Below are 26,918 nucleotides of genomic sequence, written 5' to 3'. Positions count from 1 at the left end.
GGGACTGAAGGAGGACAATCATCTATTTTATGGCATAAAACTGACAAATTGACGAAGACAAGTGTGCGGGAGCATTGTCCTGATGACAGCACCAGGAGTGGTCTTGCTATAACTCTAGTCTGAGTTTGCAGGTTTTTTCACGTAACCATTGTAAAATGCCTTTATAATACACACGGTTCACTATTTCACCTTGAGGCAAGAATTCAAAATGCACAATTCCATTAAAATTGGAAAAAACATAGCATTGCTTTGACATTTGATCAAGATTGACATGCTTCCTTGGGGCATGGAGATCTTTACCAATCCATTGTGTTGATTGAACTTTTGTCTCAATGTCATAGACATAAACCCAGCTTTTGTCACATGTTATGATCCTTTGCATGATTGTTTCATCATCTAGGCTTGTTGTTGTGAGTTGGACAAACATCCACTCAATGTTCTTTCTGCTGTTCAATCATTAAACAAGGAACAAACTTTGATGCAACTTGATGCATGTTCAATCTATTATTCAAAATGTCATGGCATGATCCAGTTTAGGTGCTAACCCCTTCTGAAGTTCTCTGACAGTCAATCAATGATTTGCACATACCAGATCGTTGATTTTCTGAATGTGAGTTTTATCAGTTGGAAATTGAAAGCCTTCCTGGTTAAGGGTCATCTTCAACTGACTGATAACCACTTTTCAATCGTGAAAACCATTCGTAACATTGCATATGACCCAGAGCATCACCTCCATACGCTTGTTTCAAAAGTTGAAACGTTTCTGTGAAAGTTTTCCCAGTTTCATGCAAAATTTTACAGTATTGTTGCCCCCAAAAATCATACACTACAAAAGCTGCTGCTAACAGAAACACATTCACTCAAATAACAATGCACGAAGACTAAACGAAATATGAGTAATCGAAAGACATGTGGTTACAGAGGAGGTTATGCAGAACACAATGCTGGGTTATTTTCTGAACAGACCTCATATTTGCACTGTAAGTTTTTAATTTATTGGCGAAAGACTGTAAAAACATGTGTAGCAAATATTAAAATGATTCCTCAATCTGATCCTGATATATAAATTCTTCTTTAAAAAACAAAAGATAGCAAACAGAAGGAAAACAAAGGGAATTTGATATTTTTTCATAATCTTTTATTCATTTTTGTATGAAAATGAGTAGCCTGCTAATTTCTTTTTTGTTACTCTGTGTGTTTTAATAAAGTAAAATATATGGTTTAACATAATTTTAAATCTAATATAATGTAATGTTTATGTTTTATGTTTATAACATCAAGTACAAAATTGTATTTGCTTATTACTATAACAAAGGCATATTTAAAGTTAATATAACGTACAGTTCATGAAAATTCCAGAACATTTGTAAAATGTCACAGAATAAAAATAAATTTAATCTGATTTTGGCTTATCAGCTTGGAAAAATAGCATTTTCCCACTCTGTTTATTTAAATCATGTTATACCTGAGTCATTTATATACCTGAGACAAATTAATATCCATTACATGAAGATCAGTGCAACCATTCTCCAGTTATAATAGTATAAACAAGCAATATACAAAGTTATTATATATATAATATTATATTAATATTAAAATATATACACATATTTTTTTTTTTGTTGTCTCATATCTGCAGCATCATATGCTGTGCTTATATCAGCAAGTGCGACGCTAACTGTACAGACATCAGTGGGAGTACAGTATACTTACACACAAGGACCCCTTCCCACAAAGCCAGATTACTGCGCAACTTCCCCACCACAGTAGCCCTACCACTCGCAGGGAAGTATATAACAAACGCACGGCACAGCAAGAGCTTATTCAGTCACTGACTACCAACAGGAGAACAAGATAGAAGTTCTCTGGCCGACCCAACTTTGGACGTCCCGCCAGATGCCAATATCTCCTCCAACAGACCAGCAGGCCTAACCAGCTCACTGAAGGAGCCGTTGAGCATGGATGCTACCTTCCAGCCCCAGCTTGCCAGGCTTCAAGCACCCTGGCACACAGACCCACTAACAAGAGCCGACCCAGCATGGGAGAACCACTTTGCCATGCCAGCACAAGACAACCGACACTGGCCCAATACTGTAGTGGGGACCCAACTGTCATTGAGTGGTAGCTCTGCAACTCCCCGACTACAGTAAGCTGATTTCACCGGAAATCAGCTTCTTGACCCAAGCCCTTCTCAGGGCTACTAATCCAAAAAGCCTTTTAAGTCTTGTAGCATACAGCCTTTTTCAGGGCCGCCATAAAGCACTAAGGTGCCACATGCATCAAAGTAATTCTGTGGCAATATATATAATCACACCTTCCTTTATATGGAAATATATGGTAAAAATGTACAAAAGTTATAACAAATTATTTATTAAACATTCTAAATTACAATAATTAAAAAATAACAAATAAATATATAATTTAGTTTTAAAAAATTTTAAGTTTTCATGTTTTGATACAATTATATTTTAAAATCTATTTAGAAGTCAGTAACTCTTCCCTTACGTTCCCAATCTCCATATCTAGTAGGTTCAGGCCCACGAGGACCTCCAATCTCACCAGTGTGAGGATTTGTGTTATTGGGCCATGGTTTAAGTGGTTCTTTTTCTTGTTGCGGATGTGTCTCTTCTTCAAGTTCATCCAGTTTACCTTTAAACAAAGAAGGGAGGGATAATTCAGAAAATTAAAATTTTCTAATGAGAAAAACTTATACAATTCAAAGTTTATATAATTAACATGCAAATAACCATTACACAAAATAAATCAGAAAAGTAACTCCAGATTCTTGTGGAAGTTACATCATGGTTTAACAAAACAATTGTTGAGATAAATTTCCCTGATCAATTTCATTAACTTTCCCTGAAGAATAAAAGATTCTAATGCTAAATCTAATTTTTCCCCTAAAAAATCACACGCAATATTCTATAAAACAAAATGTATTTACTCCTATATTCCTAGCATACCACATGCCATAAAAAGTTAATTTATTTAACAAGTATATATATATATATATATATTAATTTCTTCAACATGTTGTCCTGTGTGTTGAATTATAATTAATATTTATAAACAACCAGATACACACAAATAGAGCAAGGCTGATCCTTCAGATTCATAGTAGGTTATTAAATATACTACAAGTAACAATAGCATTGAGATACTTCGTCAACCATGCTCTTTTGGACAATTGATTTAAGTTAAATTTGATTTTAGTGTAGCTGGTCCTTTATTTTATGTAAGAATAATTACATTTTTCTGGTCCTTTATTTTATGTAAGAATAATTACATTTTTATATCTTTTTAAGATATAAAAATGGACAATCATATCAAATACAATGCCCATAAGTATGAATTGCGTTTTTGTGTATAACTCGCACAATACATCAACTTATGGGAAAGAACTGTATTATTCTTCTATAGTCATTTTAAATAGATAGTTTTAAAAATCTTTCCACTGATTAACTTAAATTATAATTAAAAAATTTTTTACAGAAATAATATTATTTAGTCAATGAGTTTTTAAATAATACTAATCTCTGTTCAAAATGTACATAAATACGTGCTCAATTAATTTTTATTAACATCTGAATCATGAATTATTTTGTAGTTACTTTTTTTATATTTAACAAGTTACCTTCATGTATTTAACAGTATTCAATGCATTTATATTTCTTTAATCGCAATTTTTTTTTCTTTTACTAATTGTCTGGATTTTGCAATGATGTCTTGATTAAGATTTTACCACAGTTTCCCTTGATCCATCAAGGACATAACTATATAATGTATTATTATGTATGATCAGAATAAAAGATTTATTTATTTTATTATTTAGAACAGGTTTACAGTTTTTTATTTGACTTCTCTTATTATCTTTTCAGCCATTCTAAAATTAAAACCTTCTAACATTCTTGCTTAATATAAAAATACCACTCGTTCACTTTGGGGCGACTTCTTAGTTAAGTTTCTTTATCTAAAATCCAATATCGATATTGTACATATATAATCAAATTTTCTTTATCACAAAAGGTCACTCAAAGTAATAGGCATCTTACTCATAGATTTGACAAATCACTCCATCAAGATGACATCATATAAGGATTAACAAGGATAGACCGATTAGATTTAAGAATTTTACATTCTGTTGATAATATTTTTAAAAATGCTAGTTTATATTGCACAAACAAATCTATTGTTTGGTCCAAAATATTTTTTACATCGGCTTGTACATAAACCTTTAATTATAAATTAATTTCATTATGTTGTTAAAAATAATCAAACCTTTATCTAAAGATAAAAATATTAAATTGCACAGAATTAAAAATAACATCAATACAGACAGCTGCTATCTCCAGTCTGTCATTTTCATTCGTGTAATGTTTGTTTATATATATTTTTTCTTATTTCATCTGTTATGTTTATCTACCTTTTTTATTTTCTTACGGGTCACTTTTATCTTTGATAATTAAGAATATAAAAAAATATTACAAATTATTAAACAAATAGCCCACCAGACCGGTCTTTCTTTTTCCTGTTTAGTCTCCGGTAATTACCGTTCAGGTATTCAATGACAATGATATGTTTGAGTGTGAATGAAGTGTAGTCTTGTACAGTCTCAGTTCGACTATTCCTGAGATGTGTGGTTAATTGAATGAAACCCAATCACCAAAGAACACCAGTATCCACAATCTAGTATTCAAATCCATATAAAAGTAACTGCCTTTACAAGAATGTGAGCCTTTGAAATCAGCTGATTTGCGATGATGTGTTCACCACTACACCAACTGGTGGGTTTACTTTGGTAGTCAGGATTCAATTAGCCACGAATCTCATCAACGGTCAACCAGAATCTGCACAAGACTACATCTCATTTACAAGTCATATATATCATTATCTCATCAGTTGTCAGGGGGGGGGGGGTTACTTACTAGTTTTTTAAAATAAAAAATAATGAAACAGAGGATGCGTGCTTGCATGAATATTGAATATGTGTGTGATGATAGAGACCACAAGCCAAACTGTACTGGCTGTGGTAAATGACAAAATTTATGTAGAAAATAGATAATAATTCTGTTCTTAAATGTTTTCTATTAAATAATTTTATTAATCTGCTGTAACGTTTAAACTTATTTTTGTTGTTAATGACCTCATGCTCCTAATAAAATCACGATCATACTCTCCTATAATGAATGAGTATAGTCTCAATAAAATCAGTAAATATTATTTATTACTATATTGCTTATTGTACTACATTATTATTATTATTATTATTACTAAAACCAAAATCAAATGTAAATAAAACTAAAACCAAAATCAAAACTACTGAAATAGAGAAAGACATGACTGTGTCTGAAATAAATACATTTTTTTGGGCGTAACCATTAATGATGTCCCATGCAAGAAAAATTTACATTTTTCGGCGAAGTTGACTCCTAATACAATTGAAATGATACCTGGATGGTTGATCAAAATTGGCCAGCCATAAATTGTTTCTTTCACATTACATGGTCATATAATTATTGTATTGTTTACAAAGGAAGTTCCTCCTACAAAGAATTTTACTGCAGGTGGCAGAGACTATATCACACAGAAATTTAGATCAAGGGGAAGTTTGAGAAACTTTATTGCTTTGTTGATTCTTTAATCACACGATAAGTTGTTATACCAAAGATTCCTCTGTTGGACATGAATGGAACTTATGGTTGGCTTGAACTTGGGGGGGAAGCAGAAACATTACTGGTGGTAGAGTCTCGACCACACATTAACTTGTCAAGCCTGGACTCCTTTGTTGGGGATGCATTAAACTTAGCTTCAAACTCAGAAGAGAGAAGAGGGCACAGAAGCAATGTAGTGGCACTAAAAGAATCAGATTTTACATCGCTTAAAATCATGGTTCCACATTTTTTCATCTTGCTGTTCATTTAATTTTTTTAAGTACTGAAAATATTTCCAGTAGTAGCCAGGTTATTAAACTTTCTGACAGTTGGGCAAAAGAAAGAAGAAAAAGGCAGAAAACAGAAGAGAGTTGACAATGCTATCTCTACAGTTTAGAACTATAAAATATTTAAAACAAAATCAAAAAGTATAATAATGATACGATTAAAAAGAAACAATTATCAGTAGTTATAATTAAACCTTAATTGTAATAAAACCTTGTACACTCATCCAAAATGATATCAGTTTGTATGTTTAGAAAGGCCTAAAATGTAAAAAATATGTTTTCATTTATCAGACAAATCTATTCTAGATTCTCAAAAATGATGAATAAATAAATCAGAGCCTTTGAGAATAATGCAGGATGTCAAGAGTTGAATAGTAACCGATGTATTAAATAAATTAATATCATATTAAATATGTAACCCTTTTAAAGATAATTAAATATTTTCACAATCTGGACTGTTCCTTAGGTATTCTAAACTTGTTAACTTGAAGACCATTATAAAACAGGTGACCTATGGTAAACCAGAGTTCTAGACCAATTAGCCTCTTAAGTGCACTCTCAAAACTTTTAGAAAGATTAGGTCAATTAATTTTATAAAGTTAGTTATTAACTGGTATGGACTATCAATCAGTAGTAATTAAAATGGATTCCAGAATGGAAAGAATACCCAATATTCCATAATTTGATTGATTTGGATAACTAAAAATATTTAACATTTATAGCAGTTCCTCACATTTTTAATCATACTAAAGATAACAAAACCTGAGATCTGGCTATGACTTTTTTTTAAATTAGAAAACACAGGATTCAAGTATAGAGGTAGAAAAAACAGCACGCATAGGAATAAAAATATTAAGCTACAGGCTACCCTAGGTTATCCTTGATTTTTTACCTGATAGGTGTTAATAGATCACTGAAAATAAATTAAAGTAAACAGCAGCATTCTGACTTTCATCAAAGAAACAATATGGTTTTCATTGGCAATACCTTGGGTCAGAGTGTACAGAGATGTGATAAGGAAGTTACCCATAATCGTTAGACACTCAAACAAATTCCCTTTAGCATCATATTAACTTTGAATTCTAACAATATCAAGCTTCACTTCTGCTAGTAGGCTATAACATGAAACTGTACTGAACAAATAAATAAATTAAATAAACTTTTTATTCTGATAAGTAAAAAATACATTATATAGATCAAGTCAAGAATGGATTGGTGTGCTACACTGCTCCACAAAAAAAAAATAAACTGTCTCAGCATTTGTCTCATCGGATCAATGGAAACCATATTAAAACCTTGATCAGAGCAGTATCATAAAATATACAATGATAAAATAGATGTGATTAAAATCCATACTGATTATCTGAAATATGAGCACATGAAATCTTAAGAAAAATATATGACTCTACAAAATATAAGATATAAAGATAATTCACAATAAAGAAGGCATTATGAATGAAAATTATTTCAGCATATACTTATGTACACGTACATAAATAAAAAACTTTTTTCATAAATAGGATTACTTAAAACTTCATCAGCAGTACAATATGTTTCCTCCATAAAAGAATTGTTTAATTATATTTTTAAAATAATTTGATAGTTTATTGAAGAAGATAACAGAAGAATAAGATACTTTTTCGTAAGCCAAATTATTGTGTTGAGTTGCACAAAAACAATTCTGTTGTCTGGTTTCATTGGGGTGGATATTGTTAATTTTTTTTAAGAGTGTAAGTGACTATCCTTTTTAGAAAAGATTGCACATTCATAAATATACATGTACAGATAACTTAAAATTTTTAATTTTCCTAATTTTCTAAATGTCAGCCTAAATGATTCAAATACTTATAGGGGACAAAATATGATCTGACAGCCCATTTCTGTATCTTAAAAACTCATTTAGACTTTTTGAGGGACCACCAAGAGATAATGTTATAATTTAGAGAGGAAGATACATAAGTATAAAAAATATTTAATAATGAGACAAGTATAGCATTTTATTAAGGCACTTGTTGCACAAAACGCTATGTTGACAATTTCCTGGAAAGCAAATTAGATTTTTTGATTTATATACTACTAAAAGCATCTTTCTTTTTCTGTTTAGCCTCTGGAACCACTGTATGGTATTACTTCCAAGGATGAATGAGGATGATATGTATGAATGTAAATGTAGTGTAGTCTTGTACAGTCTCAGTCAACTTAAATATTAAAATTATCTAGTACATATTACATTACGCTGTGCCTATCGTATGACTATATTTATTACTCCCGTATTTGTTTCTTCGTTAAGTAATGTAACCAGACAATTAGCCATTAGTTGTTAAAATAAATAAATTAAGATAAAATTCTTCCAAATTTTTTGGGAAATGTTAACTTAAATACAAATATCATCAACAATAAGATACATTAAAACCTCAACAATAATATACCACAGTCTAAAAAAGTCTTGTAAAGGGTATGTTTTAATTATAAATACAGTAGCTGCAAATTAATCCAATCACAGGGTATTTTTTGTTTATTTCTATGTTGCAGCTACATTGCTTGACCGCATCTGTTCTTAAATTGTCTGTGCAATGTGAGGCTATTGTTCTTTGGTTATTTAGTAATATTCATGTTATACGTAGCGTTTTATAAAGTTTGTTTCATTTTTTTTAAATCATATTTTTGTATTTTTTATTGTCTTGAATGCATGTAAAATAATGGACATAACTCCAAGAGAGCGTTGGAAAATTTTTATTTTTCTGAGTATACCATTGTGACACAAAGACAAATAGCTTCTGAGTGTGGTATTGGACTAGGAACAGTGAATATACCATTTTTTAAACAATTTAAAGAAACTGGTCAGTTATTAGTGAGAAAAAGTAAACTTTATCCACAATTAAATGTTGGGGACTTTAAATCGAGAATTAGCAAAGTGGAATACATTTACAAGTGGCAGCTGTTAGACACAGACTTCTTGCAGCTGGACAGAAAGCTCGTCAGCCAGCTAAAGAGTTTTTAACTTCACCAAAAAAAAGGCTCTTATGAGCCAAAGGCACATGCTAACTGGACCAAAAAAGATTGGAAAAACTTTATGTTTTTCGACGAGTAACATTTTTATGTTCAGGGGCAACGGGTTAAAAAAGGGTACATTAAATAAATATCAGATGAAAATACATCAGTGGCCCATATCCAACAATCAAACAGCTCCAGAAATAAATGTTTTGAGGTTGATTCACACCTGAAGGCCCTAGTTCATTACTTTCAGTACGTGGTATGTTGAAAGATGAAGGATATATAAAGTCTGAAAGAAAGAGTTGCAACACCAACTTCAAAACAAATCCCCCACATGGCAATGAGATGTTCAAACAAGATTTGGCACCACATACTACTGCAAAAAGAGTGAAAAAATTGTTCAAAGAATGAAAGTTACCCCATGACCAAGCAACTTCCCAGACTTAAACACCAAATTGAAAATCTTTGGGCAATAGTCAAAGAACAACTCAAAAATTAATTTTACTACAAAAATTACCTCATTAAAGCAATAATGTCAGTATAGTTTCACGATGAAGAAATTTAAAAAAATTGGTAGTACACTTGTTGAATCGATACCAAGTCATGTACACGAAGTTATTAAGAATAAAGGAAGACATATAAATTACCAGATATTTACAAAATGTACAGGTGTGATTTTTTTTAAATAAAGTTACTTTTTATTAAATACACAATTGTGTGTGTGTGTGTGTATATATATATATATATATATATATATATATATATATATGTGTGTATGTGTGTGTGTGTGTGTGTATTTGGGGGTGTGTGTTGTGTGGTGTGTGTGCATGTGTATGTGTGTGCATTTGCATTTGTGTGTGTCTGTTTGTAGACAGATTTTTCAATATGTAGGTATTTTTTTGTAATTATAACTTAAAATTATAGCTAACAAAAAAATATATTATAGTATAAAAATAAAATAAAAATCAACCTTACAAACAATTTATGTTATATCTCTAGCGCTTTCAGTCATTCGACCATCCTCAGTTGAGAAATATTTTCATAATTTAAAATGTTCAAATTAAAATTAAAAAATTATAAAATCATAACAACTGATCGTTATTGCATAAAAGTAATTTAAATCAGTTATTTAGAGTGTCTCAGTTATTTTTTGTTAATTCATTGTCTCGGTTGTTAATTCATTGTTATGACTGTACACAATTGAAACACTCTTATGCAACTGATGTAATTACTTTTATACAACGTTTTAAATTATGAAAAAATTTCTAATCTGAGAATGGCTGAATGACAAAGCGCTAGAGACATAATATAAATTGTTGGTAAGGTTGATTTTTATTTTATAACTAATTTCATATACCAACGGTGCCATGTTTGAAAATTTTAAACATATATTTTGATAAAGCTAATTAAATTAATATAAAAGATTAAAAACTGAAATCGCTGCATTTTGAGATTTGTGAACATGTTTACACCATAATTTTTTATTTGAGAAGGGTGATGTAAATATGAGTACTAAATATTACAATGATTCTTCAATCTGATTTTCAGATGTGAATTTTTCTTTAAAAATCACAAAATGACAGATAGAAAGAAAACAAAGGAGAGATGATAACTTTTTCATAGAACATTTTTTGTTTATTTTGATAGATAAAATCAAAAAATGAATAGCCAGTTAGGCTTTTTTAATAATCTGAGTAATGGTTTTCATTGGAATTTTAAAAAAATTTTTATGGTTTTGCTGTACATCAATACAAAAAATATATTGGGTTAAGTAAATAAAAAGTGCTTATTATTTCCAACTTATAAAAATATTTAAACTTCACCTAACACTGAGATCCTTTTTTACAACAGATAATGAATATATTTAAAAAAAATGAAACATGTAGTGATACAATCGAAATGTTGGTTATTAAACTTGAGTGAAACTATAGTTTTGATTTATATCAATCGACAGTAAATGTATTGATAGCAAGCGAGCATGGATAGGAAGCGTAGGGTAGAAAAGAAAACAAAGAGAGTATACGCAGTATATGAGAGTTCTTATTTAATTTTTTACATTATATTTAAAGTAAACTGATGATCGTCAATCATATATATTTATTTAAAGCAGTCTGCAACAGGTTATGAGCTGGGATATATGAACAGAGGTCATGAAAATTTTGTAGGATCATTATGACCAAGTGGATAACCTCAATATGGAATCACAGTAGTTAACAAAAATATGAACATTAAGAAATTCCAGATTAGAGTAGTACTGACAGCTGAAGACCGCTTTGACATTACTAATGAAGATATACAGAAATCAGATCTGTAAAAAATACTTAATTTCACAGCAAAAGTTGTGAAATTGAATTAGTATGAAATTTATAATGGACATGCACAAAAGTGTTAATAACGTGCATGGAATCCGGGTTTTTTCACATGTTTTAATGTGCAATTCTGCAAATGAAATGTGGACTGAACAATACATGAACATCATCAAGTGTGTGTATTCATCTATTACAGCAGCAATCTTTTAATTTGAAATTTGAATAAGGTGTTATGAACTCTCTAAAAAAAATTTAAGAGCAATACTATTAAGCAGCAGAAGGAAGAAATACCTGAAAAAATGGTTACTACAAAAATAACTATGTCTTTGCCAGGTCAGTATAAGCATTCTGTGCCTGCTTGGAAATCGGTAGCCGAAAATCAACTAACTCTAAGCAATTTAACAGCTAGATTACTGACTGAAGAAGAGCATTTGAAACCAAGTGAAAATACTGTGGAATTTACTGCTAAACACATAAATAAGTTTATTCTCAAATGTTTTTCTTGTGAAAAGGTTGGACATAAAAAGAATCAGTATAAGAATTATTCAAGTTCTATAAAAAATAAAGATATACGTCACTTTTGTCATAAAAAGGGCCATATATTAAAAAAATTGTTGGTTTCATCAAAAGAAATTGTCAGATGCAAATAAACAAACTATAAATGATTGAAATGGAAGACTGGTCTTAATTGGAAATTTCTGAGATGAATTTAATTGTAAGAACAGTATCTTAATAAGTGGAGCATCTATGTATATGTCATGATTTAAAGATATCTGGAAATTTTGTACAGCTTAATGCACTGAAACAAATAAGAGTAGGTGATTATTCAGTAAGCACTGCATTTGGTATTGTTTCTGTTTTTATTAAATCTTACGATGGACAAAACATCATAAATATGAAGATGAAAAATGTGTTCTATGTACCGATTTAAAAAATAATATTCTCTCACAGGGCAAGGCTGTGGATAATGGTTTTTATTTGAACTCAGATGCTTAAGAAGCATGATTAATTTACAAGGAACCAAATCAATCAACTCTGTGCATTCGCTAGATGGTCAACTAAACATTTTTGCATGTTTTGCTTGGGTAACCAGAATTTTATAGATGAAGATGGTTGTTATATGGCTAATGATGCCATAGTGAACTAAAATAAATTTTTAATCTGGTGGCATCAAAGTTTAGCACGTCATAGTTTCTAATTATGTGAAAAAGTTTTTAAATCAGAATGGTATTACGTGTGAAGATAAAAATGAAAACTTGTTTTGCAAAACCTGTGTGCAAGGAAAACAACATTGTCACTCATTCAAAGGAAGTAATTCACAATCAACTAAAATTGTAAACATAATCAATGCTGATATGTGGTCCTTTGGAAGTTGTCTCATTACTAGTTTTTATTAAAAGATTACTATTCGCATTATAGACAGGTGTATTTTTTAAAACTTAAGCATGAAGATTACAGTAAGCTTGAACTTTTTGTGAATCTGGGTGAAAATCAAATGGTCAGAAAATTCAAATCTTAAGAACAGATATTGCAAAGAGTTTGCTAATCACAATATAAAAACAAACTTCTAACTTAGCAAGGAATAGAATATCATACTGTTCCTTATAATCCTTAACAGAATGGTCATGCTCAATGAGAAATTTGTGTGATTATTGAGGCAGCTAGAACAATAATGGGAGCAAAACATCTAAGCAAGTAATTTTGAACTGAAGCAGCAATACAGCTATGTATCTAATTAACAGAACTGGGCTAAGTACAGTTAAAGGTAAAACACCTTATGAATACAGAATAATAAGCAGTTTTGACAAAATCGTCTCATACAAAAGTGTGGGACATATACCAGAAATCAAGAGAAAGAAGTGTGATTTTAAAAGTAGAAAGGGAATCTTTGTAGATTATGGCGGAAGTGCAAAAGGACTGAGAGTTTGTTTTTCCAGATTAATATATAGAAAATAATCTCTCAGTTCTTTTGCATTGATATCCAGTAATAGAATTAGAAAGAAATGTTATTTTTTTCTATCTAATCCAAATAATTTCTTGTTTTCTTTTTATTGTATGTCAACATTAAAAAAGAAGAACCTACACCTGAAACTGAACATGTTGAAAGCATAATTAAGGATATGACTGCAGATGAAAGTTTAGAAAGAAGTTCTCTGAACATGAACATACATAAACCTGCTGATAGAAAAAAGCTTCGTCCTAGAGATCAGCTGCAACCTCTAGCTAAATATAATGATTATGATACTGTCTTGTTAGTATGACAAGACAGTGTCAATACTGTCAGTGTATTGACACTGAAGAACCAACATCATATGAAGAAGCTAAACTGTCAGTTTTGCTAAGCAGTGCCAGGATAGGAGGTTGAAATCAGCTGAAAATGATACATGGGACGTTGTTGATAAGCCAGAAATATGTGATGGTTACTGACGTCAAGTAGGTTTACAGAATTAAACAAGATAATTAAATTTAAATCTAGGTTAGTTGCCAGAGGGTTCATGGAGAAAAGGCCAATATATGATGTTTATTCTCCTGTTGCCAAATTAAATACAATTAGATTAATGTTACCTGTTATTGTAAATTTTTACTGGCCTGTTATGTAAATGGATGTCAGTAGTGCCTTTTTTGCTTGGCAAACTGACATTTGTCAGTTGCCACAACTGTTGTCTCACAATGTGAGACATTTATCAAATAATAAAGTGTACAAACTTAAAAAAGCATTTTATGGTTTAAAAAATTCTTCCAAGTGTTGGTATGATAAATGTCATGAATTCATGATATCTAAGAATTTTGTAAGGTTAAAAAATAATTATCATTTGTTTCAGATTATCTAATGATTAAAAAATTTTTTTTTGCCCTGCCTCCCAGAATCAGACCCCTAATTAAGCATAAACATAGTTCCACGAGGTACCTTCGCCTCTAGCTGCCAGATGAGGGAAACACCAGGCTAGTCTATGCTGTTCCTGGCCTCCATCACCCAGCAACTGGAACTCGGTCCTTTGTACTTCACCTCTAACTGGGGACACCCCCAAAGGGACGACCCTGCTGGGACTCACTTTTAGCTCAGGGCTTGAGAGTCCTCGCACTTCATCACCACCACCCACATGTGCAAGCACTGGCGAATGGCAAGTCCGTATAGAGCTGTCCCTCACCCCCTCACTTCCGAAATATTTTACTTGAAGTATTCCCGACACAAAACCCATCACAGTGAGATTCACCAGACTGTGCAACATCTTTCCAACAATGGTCCCTACCTCGAGATGCCCAGTTACGGCAGCACAGTCACAACATTCCTCGTCCCACCACGGGCACACTGGAATATCACGTGCTCCGGTGTGTCTAAGTCCCAACAGTAAAAGCAGAATGGGTCTTCAGCTCGTTTTCATCCACACAGGTATGAATTGTGTCAGCCATCATGTACTAATTTATGTTGATGAGTTAATTATCACGGGCTCAAACAAGCAAGTAATAAATGTTTTTTAAGAATGAAATTTGTGTCAAGTTTCACACTATTAAGATATTACTGTAGAACAAAGTCTAAAAGATGGTATGATAACTTTGAATTGAAATAATTATCTGGAAAATGTTCTAAAATGTTCAATATGTTAAACTATCCCTCTCCGGTATATGTAAAACTATCTCTACTCTGATGGATAATAATTTTGATTTTAATTATTTTCTGAGGAAAAAAAACCAGAAAATACCGAGATAGAAAATAAGTATCGAAAACTAATAAGTTGTATTATGTATGCAATGTTAGGCAGCAGACCAGATTTGTGTGCAAGTAATAATCTAAGCAGATACCAAAGTTATGCTAGTAATGATTTATTAATATGTCTAAAAGGAGTGTTGTTACATTAAAGGAATTCTTGATTTGAAAATCGTTTATAGTAAAACTTATACTACTGATATAACTAAAGGTTTAGTAGATGCTGACAGGAATGGTCACTAACAGAAGCCCACCAGTGGACGTTGTTTTAAAATTTTTAAATGTACTGTGTCATGGTGTTCAAAGGAAGAGTATTGTGTTAGCTGTCTTCTACTGAGGCAGAATATGCAGCTCTCAGTCAATGTGTCAGTGAGGCTTGTTTGTTACAAAATATTTTAATTAAATTTGATGTGATGGAAAATTCAAGTGATTTAGATGTACTTTTATTTGGGATCAATTTGTATGCTACATGAATTAATAAATCTTACAAGCAGCCTAAACAGTCAAAGCACACTGACATTATCATTTTATTCAAGATAAAATCAGACAAGGTATAGTAAAAGTGTTTGCACCACTGGATATTCAAGTGGTTAACATACTCACCAAGCCTCTAGGTAAAATATCATTTGAAAAATTAAGAAAGTTAATGTTAAATTAAAAGTAAGAAATGATGTTTATTTTTATTTGTTGGCATTTTTCAAGTACATTGTATTTTTTTCTTGGCATTAGTAAATTTTTGGTGTGTTATGTTATGAAATATATCTAATGTGATATTACTATATTTGTAAGGTTATGTTAGCTGTATGTATTATTTTTGCTATAAACATTTCGATTACGGGAAGGTGTTACAATCAAAATGTTGAAATCTAAATTTATATAGTTTTGGTTTATTTCGATCGATAATATAAGTATCAATAGCTAGCCAGTATCAATAGGAAGCATAATGTAGGAAAGACAACAAAGAGAGAGAGAAAAAGAGTACATGCTGTATATAAAGTTTTGATTTTTTGATTCATTAAATTATATTTAAAGTAAATTGCTGCTCATCAATTGTATATTTGTTTAAAGCACTCCGCAACAAAAAATGTTTGATATAAACATAGAATTTTGGATTAGCTTGATTCTCTCTCAAGTTATTTTTTCAGGTTACAATTCAGATGAATGAAAGCAATAATTAGTGCTCTACTGAATGATACAAAGAGATGAAAAAGTGAGTGCACGAATGATAAGAAAAAACAGATTTAGTAGACAAAGGCAGTACAACAATAGAACCTCATTTTGAATCATCAAAACAAATTTTATGATATGGCTTTACCTTATTATATGGTATTTTTAATTGAACATACGATCAACAGGATGTTTTCAATTGCTGATTGAAGCTAATGGAGAAGACATATATCTCACACACATTCTGTTTTAAGAGGCATAAAAAATTCAGTAAAAGACAATAGTATAGAAGATCATCCAGCCAAGATCATCCCTAGGGTTCTTACACCATAGTACAAAAAGGATAATACAAGGAAATTTTTCACGACATGGTGGTGCAACTCTATGCAATCCTCAACCTTTTTCAAAAAAATAAGTTTCTGATGAAATCTGGATCTTCCAGTATAATACAAGGATTAAATAACAGTCAGTATACTGGAAAACAGTCATTACCAAGAATGTAAACAGCTCATCAAAGCAAGTCTAAATTCAAAGCCATACTCATTGTGCATATGGCATCAAAGGTGTAATTTTGGAAGACTGGGTTTCAGAAAGAACTTTAGTGAATAGGTATTATTAAAACAATGCTTTGAAAAAGCTGAGTCAGAAAAAACTACCAGAACTGTAGAAAAATGATCTCATTCTTCATCAGAACAATGTACCTGCCCAAACAACACTTTCAACCAATCAGCTTTTCACAGACAAATACAATACCATATTGAAATATTCTCTACATTCATCAGATTTAGTACCTTCTTCCACATTACTCTACGGCTCACCACTCTGTTTTCTAGATATGAAGAAATGGTTTGCGGAAAATTATTACAAAATGAAATTATTGACAAAAAATCTGACTTATGTTGAAGAGTTTGATAAATCATACAATAAGTATGGAATCAAAAAACTTGAGCATCATTCGGCTAACTGTATAAAATTGAAAGATATTGATAGAATACATATACATATATCAGCAAAAAAAATTGTTAATTTTTCTGGTTTCCCATTTTACTAATATAGAAAGTTTTGGTAAAATTACATTTTTCCTTTTTTGAGGCTTCGGGTGCAACTTACACATTCCTTTAAAAATAATAGTGTTTTCTCATTTTAACAACTGATGTTTAAAACAATGTCCAATATTACAGAATGATTCAGAAAAAATTCTAGAACAAACAAATGATTTTACAAGTCCGCCAAAAATAGTTAGTTTTCATTTCTCGTAGAAGAAAACAAAAGATTTGTATCAAGTGAATAATATATGTGCGAGATTAAACTAAATTTATTTATTTCATCTTCTATCATCTCCAAGGTTAAAGTTCATGGCTTTTTCACTAATTGAAACACTGAATTTTTTAACTAGAAACAGAAAAGTTTCTTCGTGATTATATTGCTCCTTGTTCTAAAAGCATAAAATATTTAATCATTAAAAACCTTTACAGTTCAAAATATTCAATACTTTTTCATGTTGTTTGGTTGATCTTGATTATTTATATTTACTTACTATTTAAAAGAGAGGAATATACATGTTACAATATTTGTGACATTTTAAACCATAAATATTCCTTTTTTATATCCATTGTTTTACTTTTTACAAACTTTCATCAAAATCTGAGCTAGTAGAGGTCGAAACTTTTTATCTCTATGAAAAGACATCAGATGACCCAATAATAACAGATAATAAAGCAGGGGAGTATATTCTGGGACAAATCAATTATTAGTAGCCTACTTGAAATTAACTAAGTTCCATCTTATCTGTTGTACTTTCTGACACCTGTAATATATAATGATTTTTGAATTAGGAAATGTTTATTGTAAAGATAAAGGAATGTGATCATCAATTTTGTTAAAAATGCTATTTTAAAAAACAACAGGTAAAAAGTAAAGACGACCAATAAAAACGGTCTTACCAATTGGAGTTTTCGCTCGCAGTTTCTTAGCCATATTTTCGACTTTTGAACATGATCCGGCACCACTTATACTTGGTTTTCCTGAAGAATATCCCCTCAAAACGTTTTGTACATACTGTTCTTTACAAGCAATTCGGATCCTGGAATACATGTTAACAAACTTAACCTCAATTTTGTTTGAATGATATTATCAGTAACAACAGCCGATAAGATCTTGCAGTTTTGCCGATAATATAAAATACAAATGTTTAGTGAAAGAAAATCAATATCAAATAATTGTTACAAATAAAAAATACTGGCCACGTGTTAAATTTGATACTAAAGAACTTGTTTACGCATTAATTTGTCAATGTTCTCTGAATAATTGGTAATAACAAGGACGGCCTTCTTAAAAGAATAACATTAAAATAGCTGTTACAATTCAGTAATATATTTCATTTTTTCTATGACTGACTGCTAGTAAAGCAGTCAGAATTAAAAATAGTAATAAAAACATACTAGATTTTTTTTTAAACTACTCCAAATTAACGGTTTTAAATGTATTTTAAAAATGTAATAAAAAGTAAGAGTTATAAATTCTGAAACTTGGCTAAACTGTATTGTCCTAATGGCGAAGCTGCGTGATGGTAGTTGAGAGGAGTTTGTTTGTAATTTTGCAAAATGAAATGACATTACATTGAGAGAAATTGAGTGCTTAAGTTGTTGCTTTATCATCATTTTTATTTTTCGGAAAATTTGTCGTAATCCGTAGTGATTTTATTTTATCAGTGTAAACTCTTGGTGGTTACTAGGCGTTATCGTGCCGTCCAATGTCAAGGCTCTAAATTTTAACCAAATTTGTCAGTTCTGATACTATTCCGTTCTAATCGTGATATTAATCTATTTTTAAAAGCAGTGTATTCAAGTGATTAAACTAGTTAAGTTATACTGTCGTTTGTATAAATATTTGTTAAGTGTTTTATTGAAGTGTTTACAGTAATACAGTTACATCATTAATGATATTGTCTTCCTTATCAGTTGCTTCTTTGTGTTAGGCCTAAAAAAGGTCTCTTTTCTTTCGTAACTTCTTGTACGATGTCAAAAAATAAGCTAAATTTAACATTACCGCCTGGATCAATTGAACCGTTATCTATTTCTCCTTCAGCACCAGTTCCTTCTCATGATTCAGAGTGAGTAATCGTTGTTTTTTGTTATCCGGTTATTAATATTATGAATATGCTTATCTATTGAGTTATTTTTTTGTGATAATGAATATTTCTACAGATTTTTTTTAATTACAGGTTTTTAAAGTTTTTTTACATGAGCAAGAAAACATTTTTCTTTCGAAAATTTGTTTTGTGAAGCCACATTTCATTAAAACAATTACAACAGAGAATTGTGATCAATGGAAAAAAGTTTAAAAAACTAAAATGAGTTTTTTGTTAATGTAATTCAGTAATTTTATTGAAATAGTATCAAATTAAGTTTTGATAGGTTGAGTGTGAATTAGGAGATTCTTGTTTATTCTTTTATGCTAACTTTACATTTGAATATTTTATTTATTTTTAATATAACTTGACCTATTGAAATGTATGAAATTTTCTTGATTTTGGGTTGGTGATTATATTTATATTATATTATCACTTTTGAATAATTAATTATAATAGTGTTATTTTTTTTAGAATATCTTAATGCATGGACTAGGAGAAATTATAGTGTATTCTTAGAAGAAATTCCATCTTTTTTTGATTGGGACAGTGGCTTTTTACTTATCCTATTTTATGCCAATTCAATAGTAATCATTATAAATAAATTTAATTCTTATCAGTAAACAATAAATTCTGCACTACAGATAAAAAAAGGAACTGCCCCTGCATTTGTTCGGTTAGGTCAAGGAAACCATGGTAAAATCGTAATCAGAGCAACATCAAAAAATGCACAATAAATGATAATTATAAACAACTTGAAAAAGTAAAAAATAGATGTAATTAAAATCCATATTAATTATTTAAAATTTAAAAAATGAAATAATGAAGTGAAGATACTAAATAAAATATAACTACAAAATAATTCACAATTCAGAAGGTGTTTGAATTATATATATATATAATACAACATTATATATATATATATATATATAATGTTGTATTATTATTATTATTATTATATAGATAAGTTATTATCTACATAATTTATCTTTACATTAAAGATTTATTTATTTTGTAACTACAATGGAAAGAAAAAATAACTGGAATGAACATGTATTAACATAGAATATATTGCTGCTTATAAAACAATGTCAGCTAGTAATTTTTTCTCCCACCAGTTTACTGTGAATCAACACCTTCACTGACATTAAATTTTAAATATATTTTAATTTACTAGTTAATATTAGTTTATTCATAACGATAATAATTATAGTTTTTCGTTATTATATTTTAAAAAATGAACATTCAAGAGTTTTAATTTTTTTTAATTGCCATTCCTGATTGAAATTGCTGTTATTTAGAAACTGACTTATAAATAGAAAACTGTGTTGAAAACACATCTAAACCCGTCAGAATTAGATTAGATAATTGCACAATTAAAGTGTATATTTTTAGAATTTTTGTATGTTTTCCATGGGCACAAATTAAAGTAAGTTTAAAAAGAAAAAAGTATACATATTTTCCTTTAATACTTCTTAAGATTGTTGTAAATTGCATAATTAGCATAAAAGTGATTGGGAAACTCCGTCTATAAATAATGTTTCACTTTCCAGACTGAAGAAAGTTAAAGATTGGTTGTTTTTATAAACAAAAATTAAATTTTGTTGGTAACATTGAGGAAATAAAAAATTGCCTTCAAGTCCTGGGTTTTATTGTCGAAAACAATAAAGATTTTACATCCCAATTTACTTAAAAATATGACAAATTAGTTTTGTAAGAAATATTCTAGTTAGCTTCTCGTATCCGGAACCCATGTATAACATCTACGTAACTAGTCTGGAATCTTATCATTTAGCCATGTGATATTGATTACAACATTATCCTAGAGAAACTTTCTTTAACACTTACAAAAGAAGAAAATTAAGCGACACAGTAATTTGTACAAAATAGTCAGTTTGATCTTTGACTGTTGAAATTTATTAAAGTGCTTTTCTTTTTTAGTGCCCATATTAAATACTAGAAAATTTTTGATTTCTTTTTTACCATTCTGTAAAATAGTTAATAGTTATAATTTGTCACTGTGTAGATTACACAGGTTGGGTGATTTGATTTAAATTGATTTTTTAGTGTAAAACTTGATGGTTTCAAAAAACCATACTCCAGAACACAAATCTATAATGCTTCGTCAATACTTCTTAACATATATACTTAATTATTAGCTTCATTTGTATAAATCCTACTATTTGATTATACAGAACTTTCATATATAGCTTATATATGTAATAATTGAGTATATAAAACTGTATTAATGGATGATTTCATTGTACATGCTTATTGTACTGATTGAAAAATGTTTTTATGAACATAAATTTTGAAATGTAAACTTGTAATTTTTCTGACTTGCAAGGGCAAACATTCAGCTTATAAAGTAGTTTATTGATATCCTTTTGCAAGGTGGTAGGATGGTGGTCCACTCTTCAAATCCAAAATTGTAGCATCTAATTTGGCCCTATTTCTTAGTAAACATCATTTAAAGATTATCAAGAGGTAAATAATACAATTTGTTTGTTTAACTGCAGTCACAGCAGCTTTGTGGCAACCATATCATTCCATTCCAGTCTTGTAATCGAGATGTTTTGAGTTCCAAGCCTCTTGTGTCACCCTTTTTCTTTTAACTTTTTTTCTTGCATGAACATTAACACAGATGATTTTTTTATTGTGTACTGTTTGTAATAATAATATTTATAAGGAAATAAAAAAAACCAAAACATTTCATTAGTGACCTCTATCGTAAGCATAACCATTTTTAACATTAATAAATCATTTAACGTTAATCATATTATATGTTATATCACAATAATGAGCAATATAAAACTGTAATGATAAAGTTAATGTATTAATCTCAATATATATCTTTTACTTTATATAAAACTAATACGTTTTAATTTTTAACTGTTTTTTCCAATCTCGGCTGTTTATTATAGCAAAAATAAAGTAAAACAGTTTTTTTTATAGTGGACAGCAGCTTATGACTAAAACAAAATTGCTCCTATTTCACACTCGATTAACTTTTGAAACTGTTTTAAAAACTTTAAACTTATTTTAGTTCTGAGTAATTATTTTTGTCATAAGTTTTATGGAGAGAAAAAAAAATTATATTTTGATAGTATTTGTGAACTAATAATTAGATGACCTTAAACAAATATTTTATTTAATGCACTTATAAATTGTTTCAGAAGTTTTGTGCCGTACTTTACAGCCCTTATTTTTCTGATCAAAATAGCGATAAACGTTTGTATTAGAAATGCATTTGGAATCTATTAGATCTTACAAAGATTTCCCCAATTTAGTTCCAAATGTAAAATTTTGTGACATTGACTACTAAAGAAATCATATAAATTGTAAATATAACATATAATTAGGAAGGATTCATTAATATAATAGTTCAGGAAAAAAATACATGTAAAAAGCATTTAAAACTGATTGCAAGATTAAGTATATTGAACTGATTCATACATTGTTACTCTCTTTGCTGATATCATTACTGTGTCTTTATATGAAAATAATTATTTAAAATATTATGTAAATTCTCCATTAGCAGTTCAGTAAATTATTGTCTAGATGGATTTTAATCATCTAAGAAATATTGTTAAAACCATTGCATTTGTGCTTTTCAGATTCATGTAACATTTTTAATCATGAAGTTAGAATTCCTATTATTAATGATAGTATTTCTTTCCTCATAAAGCAAAATTTTTAGATTTTTCAAGATCACAAATTCTCTTGAATAATCAGATTTTGTTGACACAAAATCAAATTGTAATGTTTTGATTTGAAGTATTATAGTGCTAAACTCGTCATTATTATTAAATGTTTATTACATTTAACCTAAATTCCTGTCTTAATATCTCTTGAGGCTACCCCAAAATGCCAGAATGAATTTTCAAGATATAAAAATCAACTTTTAGGCCATTATTTAGTGCCCAAAGTATGAATCATGTCAACCAATATTTTTATAAAATTAAAATTTTAACGTATCCATATGGTTTATATTTACAAACTTGCATTCTTTGATAAAAATTGTTACTTATTCCTTAAAAAAGAAATAAAAATATACCAGACCGCATAACAGAACTGTTTTTTGTGTAATACAAAGTAATACTTTGGGTTACGAGAAAGGATCTTATTATGCTTTCGTTGTCATTTTAAATAAATTACTGAACTGTTAAAACAATTTATTGAAAATTGTAGAAGGATGAGCTGCTGGTGAAAAAAGAACCTTCTTTTTTTAACAAATGTAATCTTTATTTCCTCATTTAGACAATCTACTAAAAATGAGTAATATTGCCTGCTTATCATTTTATCCTTCTCCAGAAAATCATTGAAGATAATGCCACAAGCATCTCAAGAAATAGTGGCCATCCCCTTTCCTTCTGATTGAGTGGTTTTTGCTTTTTTTTTGGAACAAGTTCCCCAACTACAGCCCACTTTTTTACTGTCTTGGCATAAGGTCAGTAGTTATGTATAAAATTTTAACAGTTGTTTTGAAATTGTGCAAAGATTTTTCTCAGTTACATTAAAACAGCCCCAAACTGTGCTTAGTGATGTTTATTTGTTCATGCTTTTCATGGTTTGTGAGTAAATGTGACACTCATATTTCAGAAATTTTTTACCTATGTAAAATATAATGCACTCATCCATTTGAGATCCCTCTTGCCTTTGTAAGCTCATTTGTTTTCAATTTTCTACATCCATCATTATATCATAATTTTTTTTCATTATATTTTACAGTTTTAACCTCAACAAGCCATCTGGAACCATCAGCTTCTTGTGTTCACATGACTGCTCCAAAAGTAGCTATACTTTTTGTAAACAGTTCTAATCAATCAATCATCATAATATTTATTTGACTTACCTTTAATTTACCATGTAGTTTTTGCCTTTCAAAAAGTAAGTTTTATTATCACCTTCATCCATCTTTCACAAAACACCATACTTAAGTCAACTGCAATATCTTAACTGTTAATGAATTTTTCAAAAACTCGATCATTATCATCAGAATGATATCAAGCTATAAATAGTTTATGCTGGAAAATCCGTAATCAGTGAGGATGATAAATTGTTTGTTCAGGTCTTATAACATTTTTTTATTAAAAAAGTCTTCCAAGTAAGATATGGAAAACACAACAGCATCAACAGAGGAGGAAGTTCTTCTACAAAATAATGTAAATCATTGTCAGGATTAATTCTTTTGGTAAAGAGAACAGCTTCAACTGCTTATTAAATTTTTGGTAATTGTTTACATAAAATTATAATTTTGCTTTGTAAAATTGACAATTCATATTATTGCCATGTCATATTCTAATATTTTTTAGTTTTAAAAAGAGCAAAATCTCCAAATAGATATAACTTTATAACAAAACATTTCTGGTGCTTTTTTTACATAAAAAGTATCATTATTTTTATCAGATGAATAAGTGTAAATATAAAGTACGTCAGGCAAAAACCTAAAACACTAGTCATTTTTTTTTTTACATTTTTAATCTAAACCTTTTTTTTGTTGTAATGTGAATGATATATAAATATATTTGTTTGTATGTATATTTTATTTTAGGAAGCAGATCCCAGATCCTGGATCTGCAACAGCCATCAGGTATTTAAATATAAAATATATAACAATACTGATTATCATAATATTATTTTATGAAAGCATCTAGTAAAACCCTTGTAGTATTTGTCTTTATATCATCATATTTTTTTAAAATTCGTCTACCATTTATCCATACACATATATCTATCGCCCTTGTGTTTTATTATTTTATGTATTTATACTTTTATTTTAGCTAACCAATAATTTTATTGATGAATGTAGAAATAATTTTTATGTAAATAGTGAAGAATAGGAATAATTTGCAGAAGTAATTCAAGACATGAAAATTAGCAAAAAATCTCCAAAAATTGTACGTACAGAAATGCTTTCTTTTATACGTCTGCTTTAATATTTTTTAATCAGAAATTTGTATCCCAGAAAGGGTCAGATTATTTTACTAAAATTTAGTGTGTACTAAATTTATATACTAATTTATTGAGTATTAGACAATAAATTTAAGGTTTTCAATTTTTTAACCAGTATCTTTGTATTTGTTAGTCCTCTCAAATTATATTTATTAAATAAAATCTGAAGAATTTTATGTCACTTATTCAAAAATGCAATTTATCAAGAGAAATATATATGTTATTAAGCATGTTAATGCACTAGTTCTAAAACAAGGAAAAGTTTAACTAAATTTATAAGCCAGTGAAGTTAAATTTGAATGTATAAATATTTAGGTAGGCCAAAAGAATATTTACTGCATACAGTATTTTTTTTTTTTTTTTGTGCTAAGGTAATAAATAATGATAGTAAAATAATAAATAATGATTTTTTTTTTTTTATTATTTGTAACTTTAAATTGATTTTATGTAGGTTTTAGTAACTGTACTTTGCTGTTTACTTGTTTAACACAGTTTATCTTAAATGCTCAAAATGTCCTCCATCAATATAATGTACATCCAACCTATGTGGAAACACATTGCTACATAGTTTGGCACAAATTACAATGTAGATCAGTGTCTGTAAATGCATCCATTATGAATTCATTTTGTCCATCGTTTGGGGCTTTCTCTTGTAAACCATATTTTTCATTATGTCAAAGAAAGTTCAAATAAAGATGGTGGCAGTGCTGCCTCATCATCCATTCTGATACTGTGGGAAGGTAGTTCCTTACTACCAACAGTTAGTGAGGGGGTACCCCATTTTACTATAACTAATTCATCTTGCTCAACGATAGCCCTGATTCTGGATTGTGGTACTACCATCTCATGCTCCATGTTTAGGTAATCGTTACAATAAACAGTTCCATCAAAGAAAACAAGTTCTAGAACACATTCACTTGAGATCGCCCACCTGGTAATGCCGGGCCGATTTAATTGAGATGAAGCTTGAAACAGGCCTCATCTGACCTGATGATTTTTAAAGCATGTCGCATTCATCAGAAATTTGGTTATGCATGATTCCACAGAATTGTAACCACCAGTCTAGGTTACCCTTTAGATCATGTAACAGGTGGGACAGCTTCAAATTAAATCTTTAAATTAAGCATCATAATGACATCCTTGGCAGGGATAACTCCTGTACATTATGTACATATTTCTGCACTGTTGAAAAATGTCAGTATCTCATTTCATTTTGCTGTCATAGTCAACATAGGGTATCCAGATTTTGGTAAGTGCTGAATTTGTTCTATTAAGCTTGTCTGTGATTTGATAATTTGTGAGAGAGTATTAGACACTTTTGCCATACTATGCCCTTCTCCTCAGCATTTTCAGTTTCCTAATGCTGTCGCTTTAGAATCCACTTCCTTTTTCTTTATTTAAGTTCCCTGCCTGATAACAATACGTGTAAAGAAAATAAATACTGTATACCTACTTTTGGCCTATTCTGGTTGTATTAATTTTTTTTGTACTTCATTACTTTGACTTAACGGCCAATCTATTTGTAATTAACATATAGACATTGCTTATTTTATTCTGAAATTAATCCACTAAGGTTCTTTAGTGAAATTTAATTAAAAATTAAAGAATAAAACAGAATTGACAATTGTAATTATTTGAAGAAGGTTCAACTATTGTAGAAAATAAAAAATGATGCATAACAATTTTTATAGTAAGTTAGAATTTGAAAAATTATACATT

At 29.6% G+C, this 26,918-nt stretch overlaps 2 protein-coding genes across 4 annotated transcripts in view; one reads left to right on the top strand and one right to left on the bottom strand.

Annotated features, from left to right (window-relative positions):
• Positions 1–2,354: 2,354 nt before the first annotated feature.
• Positions 2,355–18,415, bottom strand: LOC142322946 (succinate dehydrogenase assembly factor 4, mitochondrial-like). Its single transcript, XM_075362044.1, has 2 exons — positions 18,058–18,415; positions 2,355–2,649 (listed from the first exon to the last, which is right to left on the bottom strand). Exons 1-2 carry the CDS (start codon positions 18,206–18,208, stop codon positions 2,480–2,482), a joined length of 321 nt encoding a protein of 106 aa, XP_075218159.1. The 5' UTR covers positions 18,209–18,415; the 3' UTR covers positions 2,355–2,479.
• Positions 18,416–18,585: 170 nt separating this feature from the next.
• Dsor1 (mitogen-activated protein kinase kinase 1) overlaps positions 18,586–26,918 on the top strand; it is an 86,033-nt gene continuing 77,700 nt past the window's right edge. Inside the window, exons 1-2 of one of the 3 annotated variants that reach the window (XM_075362032.1) lie at positions 18,586–19,226; positions 24,799–24,837. In XM_075362032.1, coding sequence (XP_075218147.1) covers positions 19,132–19,226; positions 24,799–24,837 — 134 coding nt within the window. In that variant the 5' untranslated portion in view covers positions 18,586–19,131. The remainder of the gene's footprint in view (positions 19,227–24,798; positions 24,838–26,918) is intronic. The other 2 variants (XM_075362021.1, XM_075362027.1) reach the window with 2 other exon arrangements.

The sequence above is a fragment of the Lycorma delicatula genome, chromosome 1, assembly GCF_047948215.1.
Source record: "Lycorma delicatula isolate Av1 chromosome 1, ASM4794821v1, whole genome shotgun sequence".
Lineage (NCBI taxonomy): Eukaryota > Metazoa > Arthropoda > Insecta > Hemiptera > Fulgoridae > Lycorma > Lycorma delicatula.
This window is presented reverse-complemented; position numbering and strand designations above follow the sequence as displayed.

Bases quoted from the DNA above. Each gene is read 5' to 3' on its own strand.
- LOC142322946 (XM_075362044.1), bottom strand. From the start codon at position 18,208: ATGTATTCCAGGATCCGAATTGCTTGTAAAGAACAGTATGTACAAAAC. The intron at 2,650-18,057 runs GTAAGACCGTTT...CTTTGTTTAAAG, and splicing joins GCGAGCGAAAACTCCAATTG to GTAAACTGGATGAACTTGAA.